Genomic DNA, 24,077 nt, shown 5'->3' with positions numbered 1-24,077 from the left:
GAATTCTGTGTAATTTTATTATGAATTTATTATTATTTATTAATTATATTTATGAATTTGCAAGTTTTCTGCGTATGCGAATGCCAAAAATTGATATTTTTGATAACCATCAATAATTGTTGGGGAGAGGGAGTGACGAGGAAGGGGGAAGGGCGCCGAGTTGCTCGTGCTCGGCCAACACGCTTTGTGCTCCCGTACGTCTGAGTAAATCTAGTTGGCCGCAAGGCTGCAAGCTTACGAATTGGCAACATCATCTAACATGGTTTTACGTGCCAGCGGGTTTGCGCTTCTGATTAACTACGCTATTAATGCATCGAATCGTCTTGGGTACCGAGAAGGAAGTATTTGGTACTGAATTTTTTTCTTGTATAGGATACCAAGTGTTGTGTACAGACAGCTCAGCACATCTCTATTCATTTGTCTGCTTCAGCTTCGTGTTTCAAGTGCGCCCCGGAAAAAATTGATAAAATTTTCTTACAACTGGTGTATTAGTTGAGAAAATGTGTATATTAAATTGCAAATTGAATTTGTGCTTCATATAAATCAAAAGCAAGGTGAAGCTGAGGCTTAGGGAATGTTTGGGACCTTTTGCACTGCGTTGGTGTTTGTAGCGATAGCAGTGGACAAAACGGAAGCAGAGTTTTCTGTCTCGGCAGCGAACGTCGCTGCGCTACACTTTTGGTAACAGCTTCGCTTGTGGATCCGGAGGAGGGAAGTGTTCGTCGCCGAAACCAGCAGCAAACAGAGCTTCCTTAAATGCAACAGCAACAACAAACTCAGACGCAGCCGCAACAATGGGTAAGCAGAGCTTAAATGGAGCAGAATAACAAAGGAAATATTTCATATATGCAAAAATGACGGAGTAAAAATGCTTCCCAAGCAAAAAAAAAAAAAATGAAAGTACATTCCAAATTACAAAGCAGCCGTTTGAAATATGATGCCCACATTAAAACCCTCTCCACTTTCGTCGCCAACCCCCTTCAGCAATAGCGTTAAAAAGCTATGGCGTATATTCTGCAGCCGCACATTTCGTGCAAAAAAAAAATCAAATCGATTTTGCCAAATTCACGGACAACAGTTCAGGGTAAACTGCCTGCGAAGTGGAGTGTAATGCCAGTTGCAATCGTCAAAGTCCATGTCGAATGAGAAAAACAACTACAACCAACCTACCCACAGACCGGATGGCAGAGGGTTGAGTCAGCGCGTTTCAAGTGCGATAAGTAATTATGTTCGCAATCTATGTATGTATACGCGTTCACTGGCTGAAGACGGGACGGACAAACGGAAAGCAAACAAGTCTGCAAGGGCTTGCTTCCACTTTTGTTCGCAATGCGATTCCATGAAATGTTTCGAAATAAGTGCCGTTGGCTATTTTTAAGTCATTCCCAGAGCAAGCAACAAACCGTAAAATGTGTGTGTGTATGACATTGCTGTCAAACTAGGCCAGAGCAACTTTCGTAGCAAGCAGCATTGGCAACAGCAGCAACACCAAGAAGTCAAGCATTCACCGTAGCCATGACAGCCGGCCTAACATATGCTAGACTGCACTGTAACAATACTTTTGTTGTGCGCTCCCACTTCACACCCACATGCGGCATGCAGCAAATGATAATAAAATAAGAGAAAAAAAGAAATTACTTGTCACCATGGACAGATGGGACGTATGCACGCGGGCGTTTGACCAAGAGGCTATCTTTTCTTCTTTGCTCTGCTGCCTTGGCTAAGAAAAAAAACAAAATTTTGTTGTTGCCATTTGTATGGTTAATCAAACTTGCATTCAATATAGAAACACGACTGGCTGCTTTGTGGAAATGAGCATTGTTCGATATCACTCTATGCCCTAGTTTAAGAAATTTTATATAAAAATAGATTTATTTCCTATTTCTTTCTAGAATGTCCGCAAATTGATTTGTATGAATTCCTAACCGAAGCAGAGCTGCAACATTATTATAATGCAATAAAGTGAGTTTAGAAATCATATCCCACGCATTCTTAAATTATAGACAAACAAATTATCATATTTTCCTTTGCAGAAACGAACTGAAAATCACAAATGCTGCCCACGTTAAATATGCAACTGATGAAGACCTCAAGCATATTGGACTATCGCGCCCCGAAATACGCCGATTGCGTAAATTCTATGAAAAGCACTTTCCACATGGTTATCTGAGCAAAATTAAGCGGCTACTACAGGCACCGGCGACAATTGTCAAGCGGGACAGCAGCGATGGCACTTCCACGCTTTCGAACGCGTCATTACACAGCGCAGCGGAGTCGCCTTCAGCGGCGCACACCGCCAACTCGCCCAGCAAGGCGCCAAATAATAAGCACATTATACCAGCCGATTCTATAACGGTGAATAAGCAATTGGGTACTGGTGAATTCGGCATAGTGCAACAAGGTGTGTGGACCAATGGCACAGAGAGGGTAAGTGTATGCATTTAAAAATCTTAGACTAGTAAAAATGATGATTTTGCCTACTTTTCAGATTCAAGTGGCTATAAAATGCTTATGCCGCGAGCGCATGCAATCAAACCCTATGGAATTTCTCAAGGAAGCCGCTATAATGCATTCCATTGAGCATGAAAATATTGTGCGTTTATATGGAGTTGTATTGGCTACGGATTCATTGATGTTGGTTACAGAGTTGGCCCATTTGCGCTCCCTGCTGGAATGTTTAAAAGATCCTGGCTTGCGTGTCAGCTTTCTTACCATTCCAACACTTTGCGAATTTGCAATGCAAATTTGTAATGGTATGAGTTATCTGGAAAACAAGCGACTCATACACAGGTGCGTATACTAGTTGCTGTTTTGTATGTTTCCTTTATAAAATTTTCCCCTGATTCTATATTTCAGAGATCTAGCCGCGCGCAATATTTTAGTCTTCAGCAAAGATAAAGTCAAAATTTCCGATTTTGGGCTGTCACGAGCTTTGGGTGTGGGCAAAGATTATTATAAAACAAACTTTAACGTTAATCTAAAGCTTCCAATAGCTTGGTAGGAGCATTGATGACTTGTAAATAATGGTTAAACATACCTTTTAAATTCTGTTGCTACCCAATTCCAGGTGTGCACCGGAATGCATCAACTACTTGCGCTTCACCAATGCGTCTGATGTATGGGCTTATGGCGTTTGTCTTTGGGAAATGTTTTCTTACGGTTTTCAACCATGGGCTGCACTTACTGGGCTACAAATACTTGAAGCAATAGATGCACCAAATTATCAGGTCAGTAGCCCAAAGCGTGATTTTCAACCTCCGAAAAAAAAATATACTTACATTTTCCTTCCATACCAAATTTGTAGCGCCTTGAGCAACCGGATTGCTGCCCTCAAGAATATTATACACTAATGATGAAATGCTGGCAAGACGATCCTGCCAAGCGTCCTAAGTTCAGTGAGATTTACGAGTTACTGCCCGATATGAAGCCTGAGCAATTAAAAGCGGTTGTACATTGTTTAGAACCTAAAAAAGACCACCTGTTGTATCGCCAGGGCGATATTATAACTGTACTAGATCGAAACACGGGTACACCCTTCTGGAAGGGTGTACTTACGTCCGGTAAGACAGGTTTCTTCAATCCCTCTAACACGGTGGCGTACTTAGAGGGTTTACCCACGGCAAACAGGTGAATATTTAAAGCTATAGTGTGGTATTTATCAAAATCTAATTAAAATATCTGTTTCGTCTTTGTAGAGACTCGTTTTGCCGCACTACTGAACGCATTAGCAAGCGGAAACTGCGCACGGAAATGATTTCGAAACCGCAAAACGATTTTAAGCATACTGGGCATGTTGGCATAGATGGTGACTCATTTGGTGATATCGCTTTTCTTGGCAATTCACAAAATGTAACGATTTTTATTTTATTTTAATTTTCTGCTTCATTTTTAACGTTCACTTTTATTTTCGGCAGTATAATCATGTTCCACGACAAATTGTAACACCTTACAAACCCTCGGAGGATATCGAACAAACGCCACTTTTACTGCCACCCACACCGACCAGCCCCGATTCATTACAAACCGCAAGTGGTTATTTCCCCGAGGAGGGTCATGGCACCTCAATGAATCCCACATTTATATCATCCACTGAAAACACACCCAAGCATTTCAATACCGGTAATGGTGGCCAGCCGTCTTTTGAATTTCCCGGCCAGCAGCCGCATTCAAAATCCTTCACCAATCCCTTCACACATAAAGGTGATGATGAAGTTTTGGTGGGTGGAGCATTTGCCATGCAAAACAACAATTATGGCTTGGATAGTCATAGCTTCCAAGGGGACATAGCTGCGGCACAACAATGGCGTGAAGCCGGAAAGAATGGTGGCAGTACTGAGGATCAACACGAATATCATGAAATCTCTGATGATGAAATTACAGCCGATAAGTTGGACTTTGGCCCTTCACTTTTGGATGAAATAAACTCTATGTTTGGTTCAATGAGCGCTAGCGTTAGTGTTGCACCGCCAAAGCCATCAGATTTCGAGCATACGAACAAAAAGAATGAGTTCACAGAAATTTCTTCGAAGTTGGTAGGCAAAAGTGCTAGTTCGGGCGACACGAACGGTAACAAATTTGGCACATCTTCGAAAAAGAAGTCAGCAGGTACTGTCAAGCCTATATCGGTGAAAGATGAACGCATATTGAATCAAGCAATCGAAATTGCAAATGAAATAAGTGCAAGGTTAGTAGCCATCGGTTGCACAAACAAAAAGTAAGAATGATTTTTTTTATGTATCCCTTTTTTTATTTTCAGATCAATGAACGATTTAGTGTCCGATCAAACGTCCAACACACAAAGTCCTAAACGTAAATTCAGTTTCCGTTTTCCGCATTTGACAAGCGGAGGTGGAAGTGACAAAGCGTCTGGAAGTAATGGTTCACCCACTGCAGGTGGTAGTTCAAGCGCTAATGCTGCTGCGCAAAAGTCACTTTCGCCGTACTCGAAAAAGAAAAACTTCACCGAGGAATTGGAAAGTATACCAGATTTGCAGGTATGTTAAGGAGTTTTTAATGCAGTTTTAATCACAAGCAAATGGATAATGCTTGTTTAGAAGTATAATGAAAAGAGTAGGATTGCTACGAAAACTGTGCCTTTTTAAAATGGACAGAGTTCGGTGGACTTAACGCCTTTACAAAAATATATTTATGAGAAGTTTGAAGTACGTTAATTTGCACATTATCCACAACACTACTCTTTCTGCCAGAGCTTCGAAGCAATACCTTCTCATAATGTCTGCGCTTTCCATTGTGATTTGTTGCTAATAACTCCATATTTACTTCTCTCCCAATTTAATGTGGTTTAAATTTTCTTTGGTTTGGTTGTTCGTTCCTCATTTATAATTGGTTTGGTTGTCCGTTCCTCATTTATAATTGGTTTCACAATTTTTGTTTAAAAATTCATTTTCAATGGTTAATGAAAGTAGCGATTTCGCTCCTTAAGCGAAATTAAAAATGTCAATGGTCCCGATTTACGTATACCGATTTTTGATAAGGAAAGCTCGGATTTTTGCTTTGAAAAATCTCGCGAAATTCTAAGTCGTCCACTGAGTTTGGATCCACCGCCATCGGTAATGCAAACTGTGACACCACCGCTAGCTGCGCTTGACGCGCAATCACAGCGCTCGGCGCGTAATCAAAAGAGCATTAGTGAGAACATAATGGATATCGAAAACACCTTGAAGGCCCTAAATCTGGACTTCATGCATACATACACAGAGTTGGATAAAACCGACTCGGATGAGACGCTACTAAACGAGCAGTTTTCCAATATCGTTTCCTCTATTGAGGACGAAATAAGCAGCGCCACAGGCAGCCTCAAATCTGCCATTTACAACTACAGCAATGGCGTGCAGACTATGTTCGATTTCAATGCTGCCACCAGCCATTTGGACAAGCATTTGCAGTACATCAATACACAAAACCATGCGCAGGCCCAGGCAGTGCTTGGTGATTTAATGCAAGACCAGAAAACGGCCGAGGACAAGCGCTCCAGCACACCTGACACTGGCTTTGCTTCGCGTGACACCAACATATCGCTTTCGCGCCGCAGCAGCCAAAAATCTAGCTACAGTCCACAAGAGAACTACTATAGTCCCAAAGAGACGGCAATAATGGCGCCCAGCGCCAGCAGCAGTAGCTACATGGTCCAGAAGGATGATAGTATACTGATTGCCGCTGAGCGTTTCGGTGCCGCAAAATACGGCAGCTGCGCTTCTCCAAGTAAAACGTCCGCGCTCAACGCCAGCAGCACCTCTGTTTACTGCAGCAATCCGCTGAAGGGCGCAAGCTGCTTAGGCATTGCCGATGCTGAGCAGTGTAACCAAAGCGGCCACCGCCAGCGCTCCATGTCTTTCACCGACAATCCCATGAACCCCATCTCGCCGGTGCAGTCCGAGCCTCAACAGCGCTTGAAACGCCGCTCAACGCATTTGGCTATAGGCAGCCGAACAACGAACAAACCGCATACGCGTAGCGCTTCCTCTTATAAGCCGCGTTCGATACGCGCGCGCACCTTGCGTCGCCTTAGCTATAACCCCATCATTTTAGACTCAAGCACATCAAGCGATGATGACCCGGTTAGTGATTGTAATCCGAGCATTGCGCGTTCTGAGTGCGACATACGCGCGCGCGTCTCATCGCTTTATCGCCGCCGCCGGCCGGTTAGTGGCGGTAGCGTCGCTGGAAGCGGTGCGGTACATAAGCTACTAACGCCCGGTTGGCAAGATGACGCGGACGATGCGTCAGAGTTGACTACGACGTCACAGAAAAAATTATACGGCTCGAATGTCAGCATTAAATCGGCGCCGCATTACAATTATGGTACGCGCGGCATGTCGCACCACTACAGTCGACAGTTGGAAGAGCAATTTGCCTACGAAGATCGAATTTACGATTTTGGTGGCGGACGCGGACCTGGCAACAATTACGGCGGAGTCGGGGCTGCTATGAAAGGCTTTGACTTGAATGGCGGTAAGATGCGTGGTGGCAACGGGAGTCTTGGCATAGGTTTGAGTACCAGCGGTGGCGGTTGTGGAGGCTCTGGATCAGGTTCATCCTCGGCTACATCTTCAGCGCCACCGTACACTGGTGGCGGTGTTAGCAACACGGTCATGGGCAGCGCCGGAGAGCGTAACTTTAGTCCTCTTACCGGTATCAGCGCGCGCAATGCGGTCTTCCACGAATTCGACGTCAGCCGTTTGACAGGTAAAAGTCCCACTTCTAATTTCGCCAACTCTTCGCCAGAGGAGCGCAATCGCGCACATCCATCGCCACCCAAATCGCTGCCGCTACCGCCATTGCCACTATTGAATGCTGCTGCGCCCGCAATGCCAGCCGGCAACGCTGTGACCGTTGCACAAACGTCTTTGGGTAGCGGTAAACAACAATTGGAATTCCAATGGCCAGAGAAGATACACGCCTCAACGGTGAAGCAGAACGAGCTATTGTGGCGGCAACAGCAGCAACGTCAACAAGGCAAATCATCGTCCAAGCAGCAGTCACGTAATGCATTTTTGGGTAGCATGCGCGTTAGCAGCGCTACTGCCGGAATGGGTCTCGGCCTAGGCAGTGGCGTTGGCGTTGGCGTTGGCGTCGGCGGAGGACCCGGCGATCCGATTTACACCAGTGACAGTTCTTCCAGCGATAGCGATGAATTCGCTTTTCGCACCGAGTTCATACCTCATGTTCCACCAAGTCCAGCTCCATAACTAAGAAGAATGCTGAAATATTTTTTCAATTTACTTTTTGGTAATGTATTGGACGAGCATTAGCGCTGAGATGCGCCGACGAAGAGACAAGAATTGATTGAAGCAAAATGGCAGAATTGAATTAGGAATAAGCTGAATTTTATTGTTGTAAGCAGAGCAATTTGTGGCTTCGCAAATGCTGGGAGAGCAACTAAGCCGTTGCTTTTCAGATTTACGAATACACGTTTGTATAATTGCTGTTAGAAGTTCGAAATCGCAACAAGTTTATGAAGAATTGAAATATTTTTAATGAAGAAATAATAAAAAGTTTGCAATTGGCGTTATCGATGTGCGCGTTAGCCGGTCGATCGGTCGGTATAATGTCTGTTGTGGGAATTGATGCCCAAAGTTTTATTGACAAAATATTTACAGCGCAGATAATTCTTAACATAGGGAGTGCCTTATCGAGAGTAATTATTTTCTGCACCACTCAAAACACACACATTCATACATATGTACTTACATACATATATCATATTTGCGTGAAATATTTTCTCGTAATGCCTTTTGTTTTTCTCAATTTCACATCTTCATTGCGCGGTTTCACACGCAAAAACAGAAACAATAATTCACAAATATGCGAATTTACATCACATATTTACCAAACAGAAATACAAAAGTGAAAAGTTCCCTATTTGCAAAATAAATTTTTATGCAGACTTTTTATGCGCAACAATCAATAGCTTAATGGAATTTTTATGAAGAATATTATTACTTTTGCATTTACATTTTGGCTTTTATAAGAGTAGGTAACGCAAGAGCGAGAAGCTACATAAAAACAGTAAACTTTTGAACACAATTCAGATTGAAAGCGATTTCAACAAGTATAAAGGGAGCATGATTCAATAATTATTATTATTGAATCATGTAAAGGGAGCACTATTGTTGCAACCGTCGTAGTTAGATTTTTTCCAAAAAAATCTTCGAAAATGCCTTATTGAATCCGAACTATTACGAACTCAATATTTACTTCGAATGCAGCCGTTTGTAGCAAGGCGAATTCATATAAGGTGGTAGCGCTAGTACAAAAACAAAAAACTTACATCCCAAATTTGAGCTATTCTTCGCTCACTCACAACACTCACTTTCGCACTAAAAGCATAAACAGACGGCAGCGTTGATCCGGATCAATTCGTGAATTAACTGCAGTTGACCCCGATTAAGTCCGAGTTAATCCGGATCAACGCTGCCGTATGTTTAATCTTTTACTCATAAAAAGTTTTGACATCTGTGTACCGAGGCGAATTAAAGTAGCTGTTCTAGCAACGCCACCTTATATGAATTCGCCTTAGTTCGTAGCAATTCGAACTCGGTGACAACATTTTCTTAAATTTCACGAAACGGCCTACGATGCATCTAGTAAAAGACTTAATAATCACAAAGAGAGAAGAAGAAAGATTACAGGAAGTATTTATTCGAGTAAAAATGACGCACAGGCTCCTCAAAACATACGACAAAATATTGCTAAAAACATAGCTCATATCTGATTGCTAAGGAGGTCAACTTTTGTTGGTTTTTTTTTTTTTGGTCACCAAATATTGGTATGTTCTGCCAACTTTTTATGAAGTTTGCAAATCCGATTTGTAGGATTTTTGCTATAGAATATGCTACATTAAAAAAAAAAAATAATAAATTAATATCAAAACAAAACAAAACAAATGGAGAGCTGTCAATGCTGAAGATCAAAAGATGAAGAATGTTTTCGTAGAGCTCTGGTTTCTTTAATGCACTTAACTTAATTAATAATATGATGAACTTTGATGATGTTTGACTTCTCTGATCCAACGGTACATTTCGTCGTTTAAAGTACTAAACTGCGTAACTGAAATTTTTTGCAAAATTTGGATTTACTCATACAAGCTCTTGGCTCAAGCCTTATCCATTCGTCCTGAAATATACTAGCCAAAAATGCGATTGCTTTATAAAAACGAGGCCCATTTTGAAATATGAGAGTTTTTGTTGATACGCGGTTCTGTAATTAAACGACGTTTTGAATTTTATGAGTGTTTCAGACGTGACCCTCTTATATACTTTTCCATGCGATTCGCCGTCAAATTGAGAAAGAGACCTTTTTCAATTATAAAAATAAAAGTTGAAACGTCTGACTGCAACTGAAAGAGCGCAACTTAATTTCGAAAATATATATAATTTGTTGAAAGTGCTGTCAAACCATTCGAGTGTTACCGTATGACTAATCAAGAATCATTTTGAATATAATATCAAAAATGTTTGTAACTAATTATTTTTCGTATTTAAATTGCTAAGTTATTAATATTAAATTAATATTTAAATTGGAAATAACCAAGAGATATAACAAATAACCGGTAATGCGACTCGCGGTTGCATTTACTTATCGAGAAAGATTGCCAGAAATTTATCGAAGGACACTTGCTAGGTATGACTCCTCATGCAACTGCTTTCTGGAATTTCTCAATTTGACAGCAGTTACTTAAATTTTTTGTATAAAACGAAGTAGGGGATTGTAAAGATGTTAGTTACTTAACTTTTATTTCAGGTAACGATATGTAATAATGTTTTGCATTTTTGAAGTCTCTGAGCGCTCTGAAACACCCTGTGTTTATTACTCATTAGGGGTATTGTCGTATTGTTTGCACGGTAAACATCTGTTTTCTTACGGAAAATCCTTAGGAAGTTCTATAATTCGAGGTCATATCAAGAGTATTTCTAGGAAGCATCTGCGGTATTTAAAAAGGCTGAGTGTCTGTAGCTCGAAAACGAAACACAAATCATTTTAATAAAACCTAAGTATTTTATGCTATTTTTAATCAATCAGCTTTTAATGCTTATCCTCGTATGTAGCCCGTTTACTATGGTATTTTATTTAAAAAACGACGAAACTTTCGAATTTCTATTAACTTTTAGAAGTTCTCAAACGAAATGACTAAGTTTTACGCCATAAAAGTAGCTTAATTCTAAATAATATAAAGCAAAAATATGGAAAAAATCGTACGTAATCTTGAAACTTTAAACAATCCCTGCATACCAGTCCACAAAACAGTAAAATATGTAAAAACAAAACTCACACTAACAAACAAATAATTGATCTCTTGAGCGCGTTTTAAGCGTTTTTAGTGTAGGATTTAAAACGTTAATGGCTCGCAACTTTTGATTAGGCGAGATATGTTAGGTCTCAAGCTCTTTTGAAAAGTTTGTTAGCTTATAATTACATAAGTACGTACAACTATCTCTGCATGCTTTGCATATGCATTTTAAAATGTACTTACATATATGTATCATTAAGCAAAAATTAAACTTACATACATATACAAGTATAAATCCCTAACGTAGCCGCATTCGTAAGCATACTTAAGCGAGATATTTATTCTAACGAACTATGAGGATCAAATGGATTCTGCATACTTACATAAATATGTAAATAATATACATTTGATTGCAATTTTTCCATTTTTTGAATTTAAAATTCTTTAAACTTATTTTCGACATTTGCCAATTTGCGTTCAAATCTAAATTCTAATAAGTAATTCTTAAGCGATGCACTTACATACGTATAAACCTATATACTTACATACATACACGTACGCGTATCTTGGTTTCTTGGCGACAAAAAAAAAAATAAAAAAAAAAAAACGGGAAAAAATTAAAAAAAAAATCTCTGCCAGCTGATAGCCAAAAGTCTATTTCTAATACTAATCGACTAAAACGTAAATTTTCTATTCTTAAAAATACGCAAAGATAAACCTCTTAATTTTATATAGAAGCAATAAAAGCAAAATCTGTATCTACATATAACTACAGTACTGTATTGTATTTGCATGCATTACATGGCCGTTTGCATTTATGCAGTTTCATAAAGGGTAATAAAGAACTACAAGTACTAAAAATAAAAGGAAGACAAAAAATACAAAAAAAAATAATAAAAAATAAAAATAAAAAATTATAAATTTATAAAAATCAGCAGTATTTTCTATTACATGTATCAAAAATCTAAAAATCGTGAATACATAATCAAACTAATATACATACATACATATATAGGGTGCCTTACCAAAAAAAAAAAACGTGCGGGTTTTCAACCGGAATTATCAAATTTTTTATATTTGAAGACTACCGCCAACAAATTTCGTAAAATTTTTTTAAAGATTTGCATGAGCTGGATCGATTTTAAATTTAAAATGAAAAATTTTTTTACAAAGGAATTTTTTTTAAGGAATTTCCGAATGGGCCCAGCGCATGTAAATCTTAATATTTTTTCAAAATATTTTGTACGGAAGTCTTAAAATATAATAAATTTTATAATTACGATGGAAAAACAATACCGATTTTTTTCGTTTTATGGAGAGTGATGCACCCTAATATGTACATTCAAATATTATATATATTATACAAAAAAAACAAAACAACAAAATACATAACTATTAAAACCAAAAAAAAAAAAAGAGTTGGATCGTTGAGTTGAATAAAAATAAAAATAACAATTGCTGAACTTCGGCATTAATTGAAATGTTAAAATGAAATTAGAGTGATACAATTTTATTCACGAAACAAATGCATTAAATGATTGAAGTAAAATTGTTCGAAAAATTCGTATGCAGTTTAAAAAGTGTTCGGTTCCAGTTTGCAATTTGACATCTACAAAAACATTAACAACAAAAACAAAACAATAAAAGAAGAAAACAAAAAGAAGAAAACCAAAACTAAAATGAAATAACAAATAAATAAAGATTATTGTATTTCTATACAAGAAAACACTGTTGTTTGTTTATGTGAGCGAACACCAAAGCAGCCTGGAGCAACTCCATTACGGAGTGCATTAGAGAGGGGTATGTCCAGGCGAGCACGCTGAAGTGGACTATCTGTGTTTATAGACTTCCGTCGTTTTTCACTTCCGATCAAATTTTAGATACTTATTTTTCCAATTCCGATTATTTTTTAAAAACATTGGAGTTGAATGGGTTAATTTTTCAAAGAAATAGCTTTCCAACAATGAAAAATTATTTATTTAAAATTATTGTACTTTAATATTTTCTCAATGCAAAACGTGATAATGTATATAGTTAGTTAAGAGCATCTTATAAATTACCATGAATACAGGGTGATAATAAATAACGTGTTCTTTTTTATCTTAAGTTTTTTTTTAACGCAAACAGTCCATCAAAAAAAAAAACAAATAACAGTAAAATGGATATTTAATAAAAACATATTTAGCCGGTTTCAAAGTGGGCCTTCTTGGAACTCCAAACGTGATTTAAAATTTTCGACGAAGCGACGCAGGTTTTCTGCGGACAGCGATTCCTTCAGTACCTCCGTGCTTAGCACGTGCTCTGTCCTCAAAACTAGACAACACACTGTAGTCCATTGCGTCAACATCCGGCGCGTATGGTGGCTATTCCGTAGAGGAGATGAAGTCTGGAAAAAAGTGTTCTGCACCAGTTCTGCGTCATTCTAGCTTTGTGGGTCCACGGAAGTACCAGGGATTTGAGAATGTCGCGGCGGTTCACCTCTTGGTTGATCTTGACTCCATGATCCACGAAAACCATGGAGTTTTGCCGCTGGCTTAAATTCCGCTCCAGACAAAACCCAACTACGGATTTTGACGGCGTTCGACAATGGCTGAGGCACCAGAAGTCCCTCTGGACTAGATCCTGTCGTTTTAATGGTTGTGCGCCTGTTCCACAGTGAACAGCTACTCGCCGGTAAAGATAGTGTGTACGCATCGTTGACTTGCGGCCCGATGCTTAAGAGCTCGACATCTTTGGATTTGCACGCCCTTGTTTTCTCGTCCGTGAGGAGCTGCACTTTTTGGAGCTTGTACGCCTAACGATCCAAGTCCTTCTTAGCTATTTACTGCACCGATTCACGGTTAATCCGAGTCTCACGTACTATTTTCTCATGGATACCTCCGAATCTCGTTTCGATACTGTAATTTTCGCAGCCCGAAGCAAACCAACAATTTCACATTGACGCTTTCCTTGACGAAACAACTAAAAAAAAAATGGAATCTAACAAAACAAAAATTATTTGCCTAACGTACAATACATCTGTGGCAGCAGATGCTAAACTTTGTACCGGTTATTTATCTATTATCACCCTGTATATCCACAATATCTTGAGAAAACCACACTTATTTTTTTTTTTGATAAATATAATAAATATTTTCAACTGAGTTTTGGGCAATGCTGTGTAGTGATAGTATTGGCCAGATATAAATCTGGGTCGTTACAGTTACGTATGCCCGATTGTCGTGGGAGCGGTAAATCGGTGATCAAAATTCCTAGTTTTCTCGGATGAGCTTTGCGATCTCTAACAAAATTTTTTGAAGGCCTTTCCTTTGATAGGAGGATGTGGGTGGCCATACCCTTCCTTGCCAATTCCTCAGCTTTACAATTACTCCTTATATCCCGGTGAGCAGACATCCACATACGTTGAATTTTATAATGTTGCCTGACTCTTAGAAAAGATTAGTTCTGTCTTTTCTGCAGGTCTGTAAGCCTACCCCCGGAATGGCCAAAATTGCCGCTTTACATACACTGCAGCGGCCAGGGAACCGATAATCGAATACGAGGGAGAAAAACAATAGTTAATTTCTTTGCGAAGTAAAATTGAAATCAAGAGTGAATAGGAAATTCATACGAAGTCATATCCACTGCTTTTCCGAAGTTCAATGCCCAGTTTTTTGTTTTGGACTTCCATGTGTTAAACCATTAATGTATTGGTCAATCTTGTTTTTGTTAATTTGGTTCATAAACTTTTTTCCCATGTATTTACATATGTACATACATACATATGTGCTTTATATTTGTATTAGTTTCTCCGATGATTCATTTCATATTTTTTTCTTTTATTTTGTTCGTGTGTTTAATTTCTTTCCCCTTCACCCGACCCCAAATTCCTATGCTTATTTCTTTGCAGGCCATCATCGGCGAGGAGGGTCGTGAAGCCTACAACAGCCTTATTGAGCGCAAGTCTTCCATGGGCATCGGCGTTAGCATGGGCCTTAGTCCCGCTGCTACCCTTCTGCGGCATTTCGACACAAATGAATTCGAATTGACTACCGCAAAAACGCTGCCGCGTCGCTCCATGCATTTGCACGAGCGCAATGAGCCGACGCGCGGCATCACCTGCCGCGACAATGGCGATCAGGTTGTGGTGCCATTGCACAATGCGCCGCGTCCAATGACACTGCCGACGCGCGGCGCTGCCGGGCGCACCAAAAAATTAGACTGTCTACCTGGCGCGCGTGCCGCTAATGGTGGCGCCGCCGCCGATGAGTGCGCTGAACATAATGCAACATCGCCGACAAGTAATGGTGAGACAAACGGTGGCTCTTCACCCTGTGAAAGCCCCAGCTACTTGACAAATACATTTTACAAGTTTCCCGAAGATGCCAGCGCAAATGCAACAACAAGCACGCCAACTGGCGACACCACGAATCCGATACCTTTGCCGCCGCGCGAAGGTAAAAAACACATTAAGACAAATGCAAAGCGGCATGTACGCAAATATCCGCTAATTATACCAGTCAATGGGCTGCAGCGAACGCTCAACATGGTGACCGAGACCACACCCACGGAGGATGGCTTGAAGCCGGTCACAGCGCTTACACTTAGCAATGGTGTGATACAACTTGTGTTGGCAGCAGGGCAGTCGCCGCAGTCACAATCGGCCGCTTCAAAGTGCCACTCAACACCAGTGAATACGAAAACTGCAGCGACAACGCATCATGAGTCACAACGCCATCTGGACGATGGCCACACCTACCAAAATCTAGACAAAGTGGACGGGCAGAGCGGTGGCACTAATGCCACCGATTCAGCGTCGCTGCACTTCGAATCCATACTGGAAGCGGACTACGATAAAGGCAATGTGTTGCAGTCACCCGATGTTACAGATGGTTTTTACAATTTTTCCATTCAAAAGGAGCAATACAACAAGGGCAAGGCAGTGGAATTTGATGCAAACAAAATATCTGGTTTGTATGTGAACGAAGACGAGTTGCGCAATCTGGACATTGAAAGGAATCTCAAGCTGCAGCAGGCCGCAGTAGCAATGAAAACGACAGTTACAACTGCAGCTGTTGCATCGACGAAGCCAACGCTAACGGCAGTGGTGACAAAATCAATGAGTCCACCGGCTCCTTTGATAACAGCAACAACACCAACAGCAGCGACTGCAACAATAAAAAGCACACCCACTATGGTTTCCGCCGCGGCTGCAGTAGCTGTGACGGCTGTTGCAGAAACCGCCCTGGCACCAAAAGTGATTACAACTCCAGCCGTCGAACCTGCCGTTTTGCGTGAGAAAGGCAGCAAGGGTAGCCTAACAGCCGACAACGAATTGGCGGGCAATGCGCTTTTCAAAAAAGTGCGCGAATCTGTTGACATGGCTATGGATAAGAGGGCATCCAGTGTTAACGCCATATCCAGTAGCGGTAGTAATAACAGCAGCAGCGGCGGCGCCACACCGCGCGTGGTTGCGCGCTCTGCATCAAGTGTGGCAGCAACACGCCCGCAAACCGAAGCCGAATACTTTGCAGCGGCCGCTGCACGCCTAAAAGACTCGAACTCTGTGAGCTGCGAGGATTTGCTGGAATTCTCCGATAAGAAGCCGAAGGGGTGTGAACGTGGCGTAGATTCGGACGAGGTGCGCATCATGGTGAAAGTGCTGGGCAAAGATGTGAGTAGAAAGTGTTATGATTGTAAATACTTTGTATATGGTGGGGATTATAATGAAAAATCTGGCAGTGAAGATTTCGAATATAGTATAGAAGTAGTATAGCTTTTAGTGCCACAAGAAATTTGCGTTTATTGCATTGTATAACGGCGTTTTCTTTTCTATAAAAAATGTTGGCTTTTCATTATCCTCGCCTTATTGTGCGAAGGGGGCAATGACAAGGTAACATTTTCGTGCTATGTACACAACACATACATATATATTATTAAAACGTTATTAACCATACATTTATGTATATGTACACATGTATGTCTTTCAGATCGTCGAACCAACACGCTGTCTCCAATCACTTGAATTCATCGGTTGGGATGTTCACAAAGCAATTAAAATAATTAAATTGCAAAATATTTTGCCTGAAAAGGAACTGAGTCTTGCCGAGTCGGTGGAGGCATTTCAAAAATACGAATGGGATTTGCACACGACTGCGCTCAAGCTGAAGGTCAAGAAACGCTAATCCATTCAACCAGCAAAAAAAAAGGCCAAGAACAATGCATACTATTTGAAACTATTTTTTATTTTTTTATATACATATATTGGGACTAAAAATTTTATTGTGATTACTATTTGCTCGAAATCCATTGGATTATTGTTTTTTTTTTGTTTTTTTTTAAACTTGCAAAAATAATAAAAAAATTGGTTTGTTCCACAAGCTACTCGAAGTCACTTCGAGTTACACATACGCGTTGCACCAGTAAGTTTTTGAGTTTCTTTGATATACAGCTGACAGTTTGAACTTTGCTCGAGTTTTTCTTGTTGCTTGTGGCGCAAACCTATTATTTATAAGAAAAAATTTAACTGTGAAGGACACACCAACGAGCGCACAAAATCCATGTACACAATTCATAAGATAAAACAACATTCAAAACTTTCATTTAGTTTTAAGTAACACGAAATGAACAAAACAAAAATCATTTATGTAATCAAACAAAACCAGTCAGTGCCTTTTCGCTTTAAAGCGACGTTGAATCATCTCAGTTGAAGCTGCTCATCATTCATTCAAAATAAAAAAAGAAAGGAGAACAAAAAATCTTTGTATGTGTGCCTTGGAATATTTACATTAAATAATATTCATATACAATATTTACATATGTACATACATATGCCTATGGCCAAAATAATAGAAACACGACATTTTGACAAGTTTAGACTTTGCATTTTACTTTCGTTTATTATTTTTCCTTAAAGGTATAGATAGATATCTAACAAAAACAAAAATTATGCTGGATTTCCACAGGTATTAACAGCCAGTTTCACCAGCAATTTAAATGGAAACTAATTTTTTATTTTCTGTCAACTCCCATATAAAATTCAAAAAATTAAAATCATTTTTTTCACTTAAATTGCTTAAGTGAAATTGGCTGTAAATGGAAAAAATTGTAATGACAAACTTGGGCATTAATATATGTTTTTGTCATTACGTTAAAAAATAGCCATTAAATTCATTTCCACATGTAACTTTTCAAATACCTACAATTTTTTTGTAATTTTAATGCCTAATGGAAATTCGGCGTTAAACAATGTTTAATTAAGATTTTAAACTAATTAATCAGATCGCGTTCATTTTTGATAATTTGTTTTTTTCCGGCGGTGTTACGCACTTTCTTTCATAGAAGGTATGTTGGAATTCTTTGTTGGAAAATAATAAACATTAAATAAGCGAAAGAAAAATAGTCAATGCTGGTCAGAATGTCGTGTTTCTATTATTTCGACCATAGGTTTATGTGCATACATACATATGTATGCCATTGTGCCACATCTCGACTGCAAGTGTGTATCTCATCAAAAGTACTTATTGCATTCGCATGTATTGCATTTCACTATATTATGAAGTAATGTCGACGCGACTTTATCTACATTTACATATTTTATAATTAAATTTAACTACGCAAACATTTAATGCTAACTATATTTATCTGTTTTAACTGATTACATGTGTATATACACATATGTATGCATTGTACACAAATTTTATCTGTAATTCCTTTGACCGCCTTTGTTTCGCGTTGTACGCATTTAGATGATTAAGTTTAAAGTTTATGATATATTTCTTTCATACATATATATACTTACATACATACATATATTCATATATTTTCAATATACACACTTATATACTACACAAGTTCTTTATTAATATTAATCATCAATATCAATCCAGAAAAAATACTTCGAATACTCGGCATTTTTAATACAATTCTTATAAGTATACTATATACATACATACCATATTTACATATATTACTATAATATATTTACATCTACATGCATATATATGTATTCATATATGGCAAATTTCTTTTATGCTACCCTCATAAATATGTATAAAGATATATTGTCTTGTCTGATGTCTTGCGATAATTACAGTTATATCTATTGAAATTGTTACCTAACCATCTCATTTATATAACAACAAAAAATAAATAAAAATACAAATAACTTAATAACCAATTTTATTATCGTGTTTAATTTTTGTGATTGCCATTAAGGCCTAGTTTCTCCTCTCGCTTTTTTAGTTTTGTCTCCTTCTCTCTTCACTCTAGTAACCGGCGAACGCTAGAAAATATTTCCTCATGTGAAACTGCCACACTAGGTACCTGTACCTCCTATAAGAGGAAACGCATATCTGTGCTCATAAGTTAAAACAGGGTCCGAAACACGACATCCGTGATCGAATAAATACTTTTTTTGTTTTTTGGAATTGATTGAATGAAATGACAACTGTTTTCTCTCTCTTCAACACAATTTAAATTAAAAAAGCGGACTCGTTATCGAATGCCTTAATGTCCATATAAAATTTCGAATACATATATCAGAACCATAACTTGTTATTAGTTTTTTTTTTTTACAATGTAATTGCTCCTTCGTTATAGACTTTGATTATACATATAGTATTCCGATTCGTGCTAATTGTTTCTGACTATAAATTAAAGAAAATATAAATATGCGTTTAAATTAATACAATTTATGTATAGGGGCCGTGATTTTTTAGTCTGGGGCCCGAGTTTTCTCTCGACGGCTCTGACGGAACGACTGGCGCGTAAATCTTCTTGAGTTTGGGATATGTTGTGGTAATAGTCCTTGACCAGGGTTAGAACTACGGCAGGCCTAAATGGGAGTAAAAGACGTACAGAAAATTAAATTCCATAGAAGATTTTTTGAACATCGCCCACTTTCCGGAAAAAGGTCATAATCCAAAGAAAGAAAATATCTGAATTTATTTCTTTTATGAAAAGAAGAGGTTTACAAAGTAAGACAACCCTTTTTTTGGGTTTTGGGAAAAACGTAGTAGATCGTAACGTGATAATTAGTAAATTTTCTGAAAAGTAAAGTTCTAACTATGTCGTTGACTGGGTTTTTACTAGTTGGATGTAGTGATGCACCGTAAAATAATAAGGAATAAGGAATGTTTATTTTAAAATTGATTACATTTGAGACTATTTTAATTAGGCAAATAATAAAAAAAATTTAGGTTAGGCCACTTCTGCTCTGTGGCCTCATATATGAATATGAGATTTTTTTTTCAATCAACAAAATTTCTGAACTTTTTATCGTCCTGCAAATGATTTTTTCAAACTTCGCTTCTCTAAAGAGATTTACGCAAGTATTGTTGTGTAGTGTTGGAAATATCAATAAAACTTTTCAATAATCATTTTTAACTTCATTTCGGTTGATTCGTGGAAATAGTTTATTTATAACTAAACGTTTTGCTTTTTTAATTTTTTACAAAAGCTGTTGTCCCAATGTAGATAATGTCAAAGAAAAAATCGAAGATCATCTATGACACACGGACTGAGCATCTGGATCGCGCTAAGAAGGAGAATGAGTCGTTCAAGGAGGTAATTGTGCCGATAGAAGCCATTGAAACGGCGCTGCTGCTGCTGCACTCCCAAGAAGATTCGGTGCTTGTTACAGTTTTCAAGAACATAACGGAGTTTGCACGCAAGCAGGACGAAAATATTGTGGAACTTAGAAAACTGAATCTACTCGATTTGCTATTGGCGAAGAAATTTTATATGACTTCTGAAGCGATAATGATACGACGATTTGCGATGTATCTGGCCTGCAGCATAGTCGAGAGCATGAATGTTTTGCAAGATTTAGAGCCAGAGCAGACGATGTCCATACTTACCACATGCCTGGAAGTGTATATGCAGGAAGTGGACGATTTTTGTATGGAGTACTTGACGGTGATTATCAACAAATGCCTCGATGATCCACAGGTGGCAAATGAAATGCCAAAACAAAACGAATTCTTGGAAAAGTTCTTCGTCATAGTTGCTAAAACTGAGAATCCCGACATTTTGTGGCAATCTTTCGACGCCATACATAAAATGCTGCTGCTACTGGACGCGCAAAGCCTGCAGGAATTAAGCACATTGCCACTTTTTCCCATTGATCGTGTGCTCTGCGATCTCTCCAACGACTACACGGAAATACGTAGCGCTGCTTTGAAGATAATTAAAGATCTGGTGGTCGACACAAGTGACAGCTCTGCTTTTGCCGATGTTGGGCGTTGCATATTCACGCTGCAGCAGTTAACACAACTCTTTTGCAATCACGCCACTACCGACCATGGCAGCGAAGCGATCGAAGCATTGGCCACTGCAATGCGTACCGAGAAGATGGCACAACTCTTTTTCGAGCACAACCTCTTCGATCGCATCATACAGAATGTGAATGAGCACCTGCTAGATTATTCGGCGAGTGTTAAATGCAAAGTGATGTGGATCTTCGCGGAGAATGCTAAGTATGAACAATTCTTGCAGCGCCTCTTCAACGCCAGTGTGACCGACTTCTTATTGGATTGCTTGCTGCAAGTAGATCCGCCTGGTCCGGCGCCGCATGTCATAGCTGGCTTGAATCGGATGATGAAGCATACCGCTGCGGCTAATCGCATAGTGCAGCGGTATGAAGCGGGCGTGATTGAGCGGCTTGTCGGTATGTTTGCTTGAATTTATATGTGTATGGCATACGGATATGGATGAGATTAAGATAAGGATACGGAATAGAATGGGGATAATGATAGGAGTAAGAGTAAAGATAAGGATGAGGGTAAGGAAATGGTTAGGCATAAGGATGAGAATGGTGATATTGAGGGTAAAGGTAAGGAAATTGATAAGGCTAAGGATATGGACAAGTATACAGAATTAAGATACGGATAAGAACAAGGACAAGGATAAGGATAAGGATAAGGATAAGGATAAGGATAAGGATAAGGATAAGGATAAGGATAAGGATAAGGATAAGGATAAGGATAAGGATAAGGATAAGGATAAGGATAAGGATAAGGATAAGGATAAGGATAAGGATAAGGATAAGGATAAGGATAAGGATAAGGATAAGGATAAGGATAAGGATAAGGATAAGGATAAGGATAAGGATAAGGATAAGGATAAGGATAAGGATAAGGATAAGGATAAGGATAAGGATAAGGATAAGGATAAGGATAAGGATAAGGATAAGGATAAGGATAAGGATAAGGATAAGGATAAGGATAAGGATAAGGATAAGGATAAGGATAAGGATAAGGATAAGGATAAGGATAAGGATAAGGATAAGGATAAGGATAAGGATAAGGATAAGGATAAGGATAAGGATAAGGATAAGGATAAGGATAAGGATAAGGATAAGGATAAGGATAAGGATAAGGATAAGGATAAGGATAAGGATAAGGATAAGGATAAGGATAAGGATAAGGATAAGGATAAGGATAAGGATAAGGATAAGGATAAGGATAAGGATAAGGATAAGGATAAGGATAAGGATAAGGATAAGGATAAGGATAAGGATATGGATAATTAAGATTTTACGACGGTTAACACGTCTTGTGAATCCCCTGATTGATTCTTCTCTTATTGGTATTGTCTAGCTATTATATCACAGCCTGGCATTGATATACGCACACGCGAGCAAGCTGCAACGTTGATAAGCAACCTATTGCAGTTCGCTTTCCATGATACTGCGCCACAGCTGTTGTCGGAGCAAATTCCTCAAGTCCTGGGCAAAATATTTGGACAGCAGCCGACCGATCTCTCCATTGATTTCATGCTTTCGCTGCTCAACATCATCGAGCAACTGGCCCAGAACGAAGAGTATCGTGTGGTTTTAGGTGAATACGCGCTGCTCGCCACGAATATTGCACTCATGCTAAAGGTGAGTTTCTTTACTTTTGGCTCCTCATACGTTGTTGTTGTCATTTCCCTCTTTCTGACAGAACTCCTTCGCGACAGCTATATTGGTGAACAATATTTTCCGTTGCCTCTGCACGCTGGTCGACGAGGAGCAGATAAGGACGTTTTTGCTCTCACACCATATTGCTGCGTCCATGATACGTGGCCTCAAGTCGCTCTCGAATCTCGTAAAAACTTCAGTGACAAATTTTATTATGCAAACTACACGCTTTCCCGAGATGATACACGAATATATCGAGGCGGGTGTTCTGGAAGTGTGAGTTTGAAATATTATCGCTTCATACGCAATGCAGTAACAACCTGCACATTTTTTTTCAACCTAGTCTTATTATGCATCAAAAGCTTGCTATGTGTGTATCTACTTGGGGACCCGCCATTGAGGCCATACTCTCCAAGTCTCCTAGTCTCAAGTTTTGCATACGCAATCATCTAGGGTTTACCGACAGCACTGCTGGCAATGATTTTCTGGTATCCAAGAAAAAGTTTGATGATTTCCGAATTTTCCAACATATTCTAAAAGCGGATGTTTCACCGATGCATCCAATTTTGGTGGTTAATTTTGAGCGCACCGTTAATCCACCAGAACTGGTTATTGAGGTGCCAATCGAGTGCTTTCCTGTCGAGGAGCGCACTGGCGTCACCTGGTGTTACTGCCGTAAACCAGGCGATAGTGAGCTGCCGCGTATACTTGATAATGTGAACCAGGAACTGGAGGTGAGTTTTGAGTTTAGATTTAACAAATAGATATCACAAACATTCCTATAAGTATGTATGTAAATAAATAACCGACGGCATACACGTATTTTCAGAAATATGGTTTGCTACAAAATCCAGCGAAAATTAGTCGTGGCATAGATTTCGATAACTTGGCAAGACGCGCCAAAGTTATAGCCGAAGTTGTGGAGGCCGCTCTGAGTAGCGATTTGAAACGACTCGACCTTAATACCACCGAAGAATGCTGTAACAACACTGTGAAGTGCCATTTTATGGATTTGGCAAGGATGCTGCATTGCAATTTCATACCGATTGGCATGGTGCGCACTGGTTGCCAGTTTGAGCGCGCCATTCTTTTCAAGGCGCTAGCCGATCAAATTGGCCTACCCTGTACTTTGCAACGCGCCGTTGATGGGCGTCTGCTCTTCAACGAGGTGCCGCTGCCGGCGGAGATAGAACATGACACTCACTGCGACAAGAAGACAATGCAATTCATGCCTTGGCGTATGCTGCGTCCCACTCATATTGTTGATCTGATGTTTAACGTCGGGGAGCTATATCCAATTCAGAGTCGGCAGGCGCTGCAGTATTTAAGGTTGTACTAGGAAACTGCGTAACGAAGCTGATTCGCTATGTGGCGAGGAAGCGAATCAATTATATCTTGCGTTGTATTTTTGTAATAGATGCGATAAATATAATGCATCAAAATTTT

The 24,077-nt window shown here is 39.3% G+C and overlaps 1 protein-coding gene across 3 annotated transcripts; it reads left to right on the top strand.

Moving 5' to 3' along the window:
* The first annotated feature begins 398 nt into the window (after positions 1 to 398).
* On the top strand, positions 399 to 24,077 carry Ack-like (activated Cdc42 kinase-like). Of its 3 annotated transcripts, XM_017638095.1 has the most exons (15): positions 399 to 798; positions 1,893 to 1,962; positions 2,034 to 2,427; positions 2,489 to 2,790; positions 2,857 to 2,997; positions 3,068 to 3,227; positions 3,305 to 3,627; positions 3,696 to 3,849; positions 3,915 to 4,684; positions 4,757 to 4,994; positions 20,207 to 21,398; positions 22,330 to 22,613; positions 22,675 to 22,907; positions 22,975 to 23,365; positions 23,461 to 24,077. In XM_017638095.1, the coding sequence occupies exons 1-15, from the start codon at positions 795 to 797 to the stop codon at positions 23,968 to 23,970; spliced, it is 5,166 nt and encodes a 1,721-aa protein (XP_017493584.1). In that variant the 5' UTR covers positions 399 to 794; the 3' UTR covers positions 23,971 to 24,077. The 3 variants fall into 3 exon arrangements, with proteins under 3 accessions (XP_017493584.1, XP_017493599.1, XP_017493591.1); XM_017638110.1 differs by lacking the exons at positions 20,207 to 21,398; positions 22,330 to 22,613; positions 22,675 to 22,907; positions 22,975 to 23,365; positions 23,461 to 24,077 and adding exons at positions 14,640 to 16,403; positions 16,720 to 17,111; XM_017638102.1 differs by lacking the exons at positions 20,207 to 21,398; positions 22,330 to 22,613; positions 22,675 to 22,907; positions 22,975 to 23,365; positions 23,461 to 24,077 and adding an exon at positions 5,427 to 8,580.

Source organism: Rhagoletis zephyria, unplaced genomic scaffold, assembly GCF_001687245.7.
Source record: "Rhagoletis zephyria isolate East Lansing unplaced genomic scaffold, Rhagoletis_zephyria_1.1 Rzeph_scaffold_00140, whole genome shotgun sequence".
NCBI lineage: Eukaryota > Metazoa > Arthropoda > Insecta > Diptera > Tephritidae > Rhagoletis > Rhagoletis zephyria.
This window is presented reverse-complemented; position numbering and strand designations above follow the sequence as displayed.

What these genes read in the sequence shown, in the direction of transcription:
- Ack-like (XM_017638095.1), top strand. An exon ending in AACAAGCGACTCATACACAG is followed by an intron (nt 2,791 to 2,856) that starts GTGCGTATACTA and finishes TCTATATTTCAG; the next exon opens with AGATCTAGCCGCGCGCAATA. An exon ending in CGTGATTGAGCGGCTTGTCG is followed by an intron (nt 21,399 to 22,329) that starts GTATGTTTGCTT and finishes GGTATTGTCTAG; the next exon opens with CTATTATATCACAGCCTGGC.